Source organism: Tamandua tetradactyla, chromosome 14 (genome assembly GCF_023851605.1).
Source record: "Tamandua tetradactyla isolate mTamTet1 chromosome 14, mTamTet1.pri, whole genome shotgun sequence".
Lineage (NCBI taxonomy): Eukaryota > Metazoa > Chordata > Mammalia > Pilosa > Myrmecophagidae > Tamandua > Tamandua tetradactyla.
Window position 1 is genome coordinate 40580887 of NC_135340.1, and position 11173 is coordinate 40592059.

General features: G+C 34.1%; 1 protein-coding gene across 1 annotated transcript; it reads right to left on the reverse strand.

The window, feature by feature from the left end:
- Positions 1–6749: 6749 nt before the first annotated feature.
- Positions 6750–7724, reverse strand: LOC143655351 (olfactory receptor 4K15-like). Its single transcript, XM_077126705.1, has one exon. It carries the CDS (start codon positions 7722–7724, stop codon positions 6750–6752), a length of 975 nt encoding a protein of 324 aa, XP_076982820.1.
- Between the last annotated feature and the right edge of the window lie 3449 nt (positions 7725–11173).

An 11173-nucleotide genomic window follows, 5' to 3' on the forward strand; every position in this document is an offset into this window, starting at 1 on the left:
TATGAGCAGAATCACTGCCAGTCTAGACTAAAAGGAGCAAACTGAAGGAACAATGGGAAAATGAATGTGGACATACTTTCCTTCAACAGCATTTCAAATGATATTTAGCATATTCCATATAACTTTTGGTCAATTTTTTCAAATAGGTGTCAAGAAAATTTTACTTATACCTTAATTGCAAAGTTCAAGGAACAACCTTTTTAACATAACTGACTTTGACTTATATTCTTAAATGATACATATTTGACTTTAATATCTGAGACTTTTATATGAACTGAAAACTTAGCTAAAGAACAATATGTCATAGGGTAAGAATTGAGTTTGATGTGAAGGATCATGTTATTCTAGAACTTGATTCCTTACTTTTCTTGATAAATGTCAACTTGTTTGCCACTCTTTTTCCATTCAAAGACATTGACTGACATTAGCCCACATTGCTAGTGTGTTCTTTGTCTTTTAATTATTAATTTGGAGAACTTCTTTGGATATTTTTGATTCTACTTCTCTACTTGGAATGATTATTGATTTTTTCCCCCCAAATTTACACTGTCTTGTTTTCTGGATGTCTTCTTTCAACATAATTAAAACTATATCAGGCAGGCCATGGTGGCTCAGCAGGCAGAGTTCTTGCCTGCCATGCGGGAGACCCGGGTTCGATTCTGCATGCCTACCCAGGCAAAAAATAAATAAATAAATAAAATAACTATATCAATTTAATGTTTAGTTTTCCTCCTCCTTGTTTAAAACCCTTTGCTAAGTTGGAAATATTTATAATCTCATTTATGTTTTCCATAATCATTTTCTATTTATTCTAGAAATTTTAAGGTTGTACTTTTCACTGTCTTGTCATTTACTGAATATGGGAATATACTTTAAAATGTTAAAAATGAATATTATTCTTTACATAAGTAAGTATTTAAAAAATTCTTGGGAGAAGGACTCACAAAGCATTGCATACATCAAGTTTTAAGAACGAAAGCAATTATAAAAAATATGTTAAATAAGTATACCATCAGTTATATATAGAATTCACATCTATATTTACTAAGTTAAAGTAGAGACACTCAATATGGAGTGAAAATATAAGTAGAAAAGTGTGGGAGAGGGGAAGAGAATAAATTGATTGGATGGAAAAGGAATAGGCAACAGGCAGTTGCTTGAAGTTTTAAGAGCATATATTTATAGTTGAAAAATACAGACATTGAAAGATTACAAAATGTTTACCCATACATTTAAAGAAACTATAGATATAGATATAGATATAGATATAAGCACTAAAATATGTAGAGACAGAGCCACAATATGTAAAGATAAGTAGAACAAGTAGGGAAAACATGAAGCAAGAAAATCTAAAGTCAATTGCAAAGGCAACAGAAATTTTTAACAGCTCAGAGGGGCTGGGCTTGTGTAACAAATCTGCCATTCATTCAATCTAGAACATAAGGCTGGGTTATTTGGAGTGATCACATGGATGAAAGGAATAGTTTAGAAAATGCTTCCTTACTATGAAATAGTTCCTTTTCAAATTGCAAAGCTTATTCTTTAAGTAAGTATTATTTTAGAATAATGGCATATATTTCCACAAAGGTAAAGGCTTTGAACACATGTTAACTCATGGCTAAGATTTTAGGAATTAGACCAATTTACTATAAATTTAGATAGCAAATCCCTGTGCTATGCAAAACAAAATACAAGCAAAGCAAAAAAAATCTTCATTTTTTTTATTGGCTTATTTTTACAAACTCTATACAGTTTATGATATCTGGATGTTGAACTTAAGCATCAAATGTGATTTCTTTTTTCTGAAAGTCATTTTTTCCCCAAAATCATGCTATTGTTTTCAAATGTGGATATTAATAATAATGTTTAGGAAATGCAGCAACAATAAAACATACGATTGGAAAATTTAAACAAGTCAAGCAGTATAAAAAGCTCTAGCATTCTCAGTGTGGCTAGAAAACAGATTTATAGTTACTATTTTTTTTTGAACACTGGTCTCCAGCATGGCAGGTGAGAACTCTGCCTGCTGAGCCACCTTGACCCACCCCTATAATTATTCTTATTCTTATTATTCTAAGGATGTTTTCTTTAGAATAGTGATTTTCAGACTTTTTGGTCTCAGGACCCCTTAATCATCTAGAAAATTATCAAGGACTCCAAAGGGCTTTATTTATGTCAGTAATAGCTGGTAATATTTACCATTTTGAAATTAAACTGAGAAAAAATGTCTATTTACACATTCATTTTTAATTATCAATAATTAATTATACATTAACATAAATTATGAATATTTAAAAAATAACTTTTCTAGTTAAACAAGAAAAATTAGTGAGAAGAGTTGCCTTTATTTATATTTTGTGTAACTCTTTAATATGGCTTAATAGAAAATTTCATTTCTACATTCAGTTTGCTGCAATACCACACCTCATATAATCTAGAAATCTCCATTTAACTATCAAGAAAAAATGAGAATGAAGAAAACATATAGTAAATTCATGTTATTATGAAAATAGTTGAGACCTCTGATCCCAGAAAGATCCTCAAAGGCCATTAGGGGTGCACACCAGACTTTGAGAACCACTATTCAAGAATATCAGATTTGAGTATATTTCATTTGCCTCACAAAATTCACCTGAGAGTTGAAAGTTCCAGCCTCCACGTTAATCACACAGTGCTGCAGAGCCTTTTTGAATCTTATCCCATGTCTTTCATATTTATGAATTTTATTTAAATAGTACACTAATGATAATGATAAACACTAGTATTTTAACTTGAACTATAATGTTTGAGAAGCAATGTAGGCAAAATATTCCAAACAAAATTTATCATTATAAACTGAAATAAAAAGTGTTGAATTTTCTCTCTATAAGCTTACAAATAAGAGACACACCTATTGTCTTTGCTGATACAAATTCTTTAATCAATATCTCTTGACATCCTATGTAACACCCCAAAAATTTCATAGAGTGAATATTTTAAACAAATATGTACAGTAGTTATAAGAGAATATTTTGAATAAAGAAAGGAGTTGAGTGTGAAATCTTCTAATAAAGACTCATACATTCTCTCAGTCTTTAGACTTAGAAGACATAAAATAGCAGCCCTAAGAATTCCTCCTTCCCTGGTACAATTTTAGTTGCAGTGGCCACCAAATATATAATTTATATGCATAGAATGGTAAGATCAATTTGCTGGTGGTCAGCGGTAGCTCAATGCTAATATTCAAGGATGTTTGGAACCATGGTAATGAATGCTGGCCATGAAGAAGAAGAAGTGGTCAGTGAGGTTAATATGCTGTTTAAGGTAAAAAAAAAAAAAAAAAGTGTTGTCCAAGCAAACTAAAACATGTTACTGGGTGGTCCAACAGTGGCTCAGTGGCAGAATTCTTTGCCTACCATGCTGGAGAGCCGGGTTCAATTCCAGGTACCTGTCTATGCCAAACCCCCCCCAAAAAAAAACACGTTACCCACAATACTAATAGATGGATTGTCCTCTTCCACTTGGTTACACAACCAAGTACTAGGGGATATGACAGATCCCTCAGTGAGGGAGGATCTTGGCTCCTCTGAAATCAAATTTTTTTCTTGTTTCTTGGTAGCTGAAAGCCCAGTGCCATGAAGGAAGGATGCAGGCAAATGTGCTTGCAAGTCTCAGACTTTTGGCATGCTTTCTACCCCATCCTTTATATTTTTTTTTAATTGCTCCTAAGTTTACTAAAGCCTTACCTAAATTTCATAGATCATTAAATTTTTCAAGCTTATGTATTTAATGCAAATTATATATTGTTTAATTATGTATGTGGTTGCCATCTTGTTTGATTTCTGTATTCATCTCTAGAATGTATGTTCTGTGGCAGTGGTTGGGAAACTCTGGCCTAATGGACAAAATAGGTCCCAAAGTCTGTTTCTCCAAGGCCCAATCATTAAGAATCATTTCTCCACTTTTAAAAGTAATACAAAATAAACCAAGGCAGAACAGCAACTATAAACAGAAAAATGTGCAGCAGAGACTCATGGAGGTGAAATATTAACTATCTGGCATTTACAAAAAATTTGCCAATCCTTTTTAAGTAAACAGGGATCTAGAATGTTAAATAAACAGCTCTATAGATGGTCTCAAGAACAGTGTTTTTCATATAATAGGTGCTCAGTGAAATATTAATGGGTAGGAGTATGTGTGTGTGCAACAGTTGAGTTCAAGACAAGTGACTCTACTCCAAGGTTGTACTACTTAAAAATAGAAAACATAAATATTGATAGAGCACACCATTTATGAGTCTGCTTGGTCCTCTGCTAGAGGGGAAAAATAAACCATATTGGATTAACAAATAAAACTTGTTTACATGTCCTCAGAGGTCTGTCTCATGCCTGTGTTCTACCCACCGAGGAGAGTGTTAGAGTAATACTAAAAGAGTTTCCTCAAGCTCACACTACAAAAAGTAGAGCTAGAGTACAAAGGTTAAGAAAAACTTTTGCTTGCCAGACTGTCTGGGCTCACCATCAAGTCTCTGTGACCATTGGCAAGTTATTTCATCTCTCTGGGCTCCAATCTCCTCCTCTGTAAAGATGTGTGGTGATTGCACCAGTCCATAAAGTTATTGAGAGCATTAGATGAGTCACTGTATATAAGATTGCTTTTTTTTTTTTGCATGGGCAGGCACCAGGAATCGAATTCTCATCTCCAGCATGGAAGTCAAGAGTTCTACCACTGAGCCACCATCGCACTGCTCATGAGTCATTGTATATAAAGTACACAGAACTGGAACTTGGAAACTGCCTGACACATGTCAGTGATATATGGGTGTTCTCATGTTTAATGTCATCATCAAAATCAAATAAGTCCCATAGCAAAATAAAACTTTCTGAGACTAATTTATATTCACAATAATAACAAGTTTTAAATTCTTAGTTTATTTACCTTATAAATGTACAATATACTTTTTACCAGTCACCTGTCCACATGTTGTATGATTAATTTTACAAGAATCTAGAAGAGCCTCTAGAGTCCAAATCCTAGAGTTGTTTCTGGTTTTTCCATATTATTAGTAGGAGAGAGTGTGTGAGAGGTTAAGCAGAGTATCAAGTTTTCTGCAAAGATCAGAACCTACTCTACACTAGGTAATAATTCGTTCTAAAAATGTGTCCTTCTGGGACAACAACTTGCCAAAAATCCAAATACAGCAAAACCAGGAATAAGAAAGGCACTCTGCCATTTTCAAACTTTTAAAAATTTCTCAATTTCCTTAACTTTATTCATATAATATATAAATGAACAGAATAAATATTTCATTGAGAGAATTTCAAAAGTAAAGCCCTAACCCACTAAAAGCTTTACTACGTTGTTTTTGTGCACTATTAAAAAATTGAAACTAGCTAAAAACAAAAGTGACCTATGATGAATTCTATATACCATATTGGAAAAAATGTATAGAATTGGGGGTTATTTTATTATTATGTGAATCTGAGTATATAGATATAGACTAGTACATGCTTATTTTTATGTCTTTTTTTATAAATTGAATAATATGGTACCTTTTGTTTCACAAATTAAAATATATATATTGTTTTTTTTTTTTAGTCAATGAAATTATAGATTCCCTTTAGGGGATTCTGGGGAGTGGGATCTAGAAAAGAGTCAGGTAACATTATTCAGATTGAAATTAAGAAGCAGGAGAAAATACAGAAAAATTCTTGAATAAGACATGAGGGAAATCCTAAAATATCATACAGTGGGAATTCTAAGAAATGTCAGTCTCATATGATCTTGGAGGTATAATTTCACTGCTATCACAAAGGTCTAGTAATGGGGCTCTATCATCATTTGGGTCTACATTAGGCAATTTAAAGTGTATTTTAACTAAAAGCCCACATAGAAAAATAGTCACTTCTAATGGTATCAATCTAAAAAGTACTTTCTTTAATGAAGATAGAGATGGTTAATTCCTAGATGGAGAAGCGGTTTATGCCAGAATTCAGGTACAAATCCTCATGGAAAAGCATGATAGAAAAGAAAAATTCATCTCTAAAATAACCCAGATAAATTTATTATGGATTCAAAAATACAACCATAAGTAAATACAAAAGACAATGGTGAATAAATTTATGCAATATGGTTGTTATCCAGGAACAAATTTATTAAGTACTCACTTTGACCAAGGATTTCTGAAAAGCACTCTTTAATGCATATGCTTGTTGCTGGAAAACTATTACATATAGTATTTCACTAACACTATTGTCATAAAACAAGGAATTGTCTTCATGTGCTGCCACTTACCTAATGCTAGGTTATGTGTTCTCATCTAGGTACATCATGTAACCTATATCACATGCCACCTACAATATATCATAAATATCTATTACCTCTGTGTTACAAATATAAGTCTATTATCACTCTAAATTTGGAGTCAAAATGTTAATCTATTCGAGAAAGAAGAGGAAATTTTTTTTCACATTCATACTTAATTGACATTCTCCCATGGTCTCTTAAGCAAAAAATCCTATATCTTAAAAAAGATTTTATTTAAAAAATTTAAAGAAGGAGACATAAATAAAAGAGTAAAACATCAATGTTTGAAGAAAGAAAATGTTAAACTAATAGCATATATTCTGTATTTTTTATTATCATCATTATATTTTCATTCCTATTTCCCAATCAATACTTTCCTTTAGGCAAATTGGTTTGCGTTATGACAGACAGATTCCATTTGTGACAATCAGCCAACAATACTAAAGTGGCAACAACGCATTAGTTTAATTTATTCCCAGGAAAAGAATATTTCTTAAGACAACAGAAACCTGGCTAGGCTTCAGGTATGTGCTCTTCAGTTTTGACATAGCTGCCTTCACCTCTTTGTTTCTTAGAGTGTAGATAACAGGATTTAAAATGGGAGTAAAAACAGCATAGAATACAGCAAGGACCTTGTCAGCTGAATTACTACTGAAGGGCCATGCATAGATGAAGATGCACGGACCAAAGAATAACGTGACCACCATGATGTGGGCGGTCAGTGTGGAGCGAGCCTTTGCCATGCTGGCTGAGGAGCGTTTCCTGACTGTGATAAGTATCACAGTGTAGGAGATGACCAGCAGGACAAAGGAACCCATAGAGAGAAAGCCACTATTTGCGACCACTACTAGGCTGACGACATACGTGTCTATGCAGGCCAGCTTGGTCACTAGAGGGAGGTCGCAGAAAAAACTATCCACCTGATTGGGACCACAGAAAGGCAGGTTCACAGTAAAGGCCAATTGGCTAAGAGTATGGATGAGGCCTATACACCATTCTATGACAACCAACATGATACACACACGGCGACTCATGATTGTCATGTAGTGGAGAGGTTTGCAAATAGCAACATAACGGTCATAGGCCATGGATACAAGGAGCACCATCTCACCACCACCAAATAGGTGAAGGAAGAAAATCTGAGCCAGGCAGCCTTCAAAAGAAATAGTCTTGTGCTCTAATAGAAGGTCCGAAATCATTTTGGGGTTAGTCAAGGAAGCTAGACACATATCTGTAAAAGAGAGGTTTGCAAGTAGGAAGTACATGGGGGTGTGAAGGTGGGCATCTGAGGTCACAGTGAGGATGATGAGAAAGTTTCCCAGCAGGATTCCAGTGTAAAGTAGTAAAAATATGACAAACAAGAAAGGCTGGAGCTCCTTAGAACTAGAGAGTCCCAGCAACACAAATTCTGTCACCAGAGAATGATTTGTCTCATACATCGACTTTGGAAGGGATTTACCTTCACTCACCTGTGTAGGAGAAAATAAAATATTAATAAAAATAGGGATTATTACCTATTTTATTACCCATTTCTACTTCAATTCTTAGAGATTTGGTTTCTCCTAAGATATTTATTTGGATCTTTAGGCACCTCTAATTGTTATAGAGATAGCTGCAAGTCAATCAAAATGAGACAAACATACTGTTTATAACTTACTGGCTCACAAATTCTTCTAATAAAGTGGAGAAATGGTTAAATGGTCAGTAGAGAGAGTTTCAACCAATTGATTCATTCAGAAAGATGACTATTAGAGATCAAAACAACTAATTTACAAATGGAAGTCTATTTCTGAAAAGTTGTTTTTACATCACAGAAATCCTGTCTTAGAATCTAAAAAAAAGCATCATTTTTCTAACATAATTTAAATAATAATTCTTAAAAAAAGAAAAAGTATGCATTGGTAAGAGAGAATTAGAATTTCACAAATTAATCTTGACTGAGCGATGTTAAACTCAAGGAATTCTAGTTCTATTTTTCTATTTATCTACCTTTCAAATACAAGCAGGACTAATCTATGGCATAAAAAGCTTCAATACTGGATTTCCTTGAAAGAGGAAAAGGATAAGAAGCAGGTTTGGGAAAGGCTTCTGGGGTGCTGGTAATATTCCTTATCTTTATTTAGGTTCACAGTTGGCTCCATGTGTGTGTCAAGAAAGGGATGGGACTTCCTTGCCTTGTCCTGGGTTCTAATGACCTATTCCTGTAAAACCTGAAGTTCTTTCTCACTGCAAAGAAGATAATTTTTGGAACTGACTTAAAAAACATCTCCTTCCAGAACTCAGTATTTATGCAAAGAAAAATTTTACATTTTTATCCCAAACTTTTGGGATTATCTTAATCACTGAGACTTTAATTTTATTTGTAAGTGTTTCTCTGTCTCACACTAAAGGGTTTATGGGTAAAACGGAGACAGTTTCAGCTCACTTCTTGCTTCAGGGAAAATATTGTCCGAACAATAAGTTGATGGATGTGTTTATTCAATCTTCGGTCACTAACTTGATATATTTTGACAAAACTCTTAAATCAAGACTTCACTTTCTAGAATATAAGAGAAAAATGTTGGCCAACACAAACTCTAAGTTTCTTTCAAATAAAAGTCCATTCTTTTCTGTTCTTCCCTCTGAAGACTTTAAGTGCCTACATTACCCTGGGCACCGAGCAGTACATTTATGAGAAGGGAAATTTGCTTTATGCCTTGCCAAATGAAAGCCATTTCCTGATACAATCCTTTGTTCATTTAGGGAAGATCATGTACCTCCATTCCCTTCATCCCTGGGATCTCCTTTCCCAGCAGAAGCAACAATATTTTATGACTTAATAATAGGACTTTTTTTTAACCAAGTAAATTCCTTCTAGTTGGGAAATAAAAAAACCCTGCAAGAATAACATTGTTATAGGATAAAATCACTGCTGTATCTTCAGCCTGCTGTGAAACACTGGAAAGATTTTTTTTAGGGCTCATCATCCTCAAGAACAAAATACATTACTCTCAAAGAAACACTAAAACTATTTCTTAAAAGATTCTGTAAGTGAGAGCTCTTGAATCAATTCTAACGACTATGTATGTAAAACATTAATATTTTTTTCATAGCTGTAATTTGTATTTTTCCTGGTAATTAAAAGTGCACAAAGTAGGGGCGGGCCGCGGTGGCTCAGCGGGCAAAGTGCTTGCCTGCTATGCCGGAGGACCTCGGTTCGATTCCCGGCCCCAGCCCATGTAACAAAAACGGAGAAACAGAATACAATAAAACAAGAAAATGTTTAAAAGATGTTTCCCTTTCTTCCTTCCTTCCTTCCTTCTATCCTTCCTTCCTTCTCTCTGTCTTTAAAAAAAAAAAAAAAAAAAAAAAAAAGTGCACAAAGTAGGTGTGACCTTCCTTATACAGAAATAATTTTTCCATTGCTGGATGTGCTTAAGGAAAGCCAATTCTACTTGTAATATTTTAGAGTGAATTAATGAACACTTAGAGAGATTAGTTAGACAGCTCTTAAATCTCTCCTAAAAAGGTATCCTCTAAAGTTCCCCTCTGCCCCATACCTACCTTTCTGAAATATTGTGAGTGGTAGAAAAAGTGAAGTAGGTGCTAGGTACAATTTGCAGATGTCATCAAACATTAAGAATTCGTAGTGAAGGTCTTCAGAATCTTTCCTTCATTGCTGTCACCTCCTTTGTTACTTCCCTTGTTCTTCCCTGCCTTTCAATGCATACAAGAGGACACTGGCTATGCCCCCTCCTTAGAAATATATTAATGAATTTCTTTCCCTTACCCAAGATGAAATGAGAGAGTGGACACATTGTTTATAATCAGAGAGTCTTGGAAAGTGGTTGACAGCTTTCTGGGAATAACACTGATTGGGCACAGAGAAGATGAGTCATAAAGCAGGTTAGTTTTTAAAAGACATAGATTCAGGATGTCTGTAGTTAGGTTGTGCTCTCTTGCACGTAGTGGGACAGGCCTGGGTGCATTATCCTAGTGGAATCTGCACACGTTAGGGGGGCACTGGAAAATCTCAGGAATCTAACACAAGAAAGGAGATTGGGTGAAAAGAAAAGAAGCAAATTAACACTGCAAATATATTTGCTTATTTCATATGTTTGGAATTTGGCGCAATTGTTGCAACATTGCTTTTGTTTATAGGAAGCAATTATGAAAAGCATTAGCAATCGAGATAACTGGCAAAGACCTCTTTGAAATTAAAGCTAATCATACCTCACTAAGGAGCACATGAAGAGACCTGATTCCTGCTCTCCGTCCTGTGTATATTAGTAAAGTGCACCTTCCAATTAAACCTCCTGAAATATGAATGGAAACCTTCAAGGAATTAAGCAGCGATCTCAAGGGAGGGATCAGCAATTTCAGCTATAGAATGGGTTGCTCATAATGAACGATCTCCAATCAATGGATCATGGGGTGGGGACACTGGGTAACAGAAACTTTACAGTAGAAAAATCTTGCAAACACAACTTGAACCCGCCCCAAATATTTGTGAACTTTAGTTTAATAATGGGCATTTATAACAACTTAAAGAAATATGTTATTCAATAAATGGACTTTGTGGGAAAATAATTATATTTGTACAACAGTCCTATAAACAAGTGAATTTGAGTTGGAGCAGAATTTTTAACAAAATGTGACTAGACATCAGTAAGATGAAAGAGTAAGATATTCTTAGAAGATACCAACCCACAGAAATTAAAAAAGAAAAAAAGATCATGCAGACTGTGTCAGAATCAACTTTCCTGACTTTCCCAGAATAATGGAAAGCAGTCCATTTAAAAACAGCCTAGTAAACACTATAATAAAAATATGTAAAAATTAGATAGAACTAATAAGAAAAAATAATATTTAAACATTTGTTTAAAAACTTGTCTTAAGTAATTCTGTG

Coding starts and splice junctions, on each gene's coding strand:
- LOC143655351 (XM_077126705.1), bottom strand. CDS start 7,724: ATGTATGAGACAAATCATTCTCTGGTGACAGAATTTGTGTTGCTGGGA.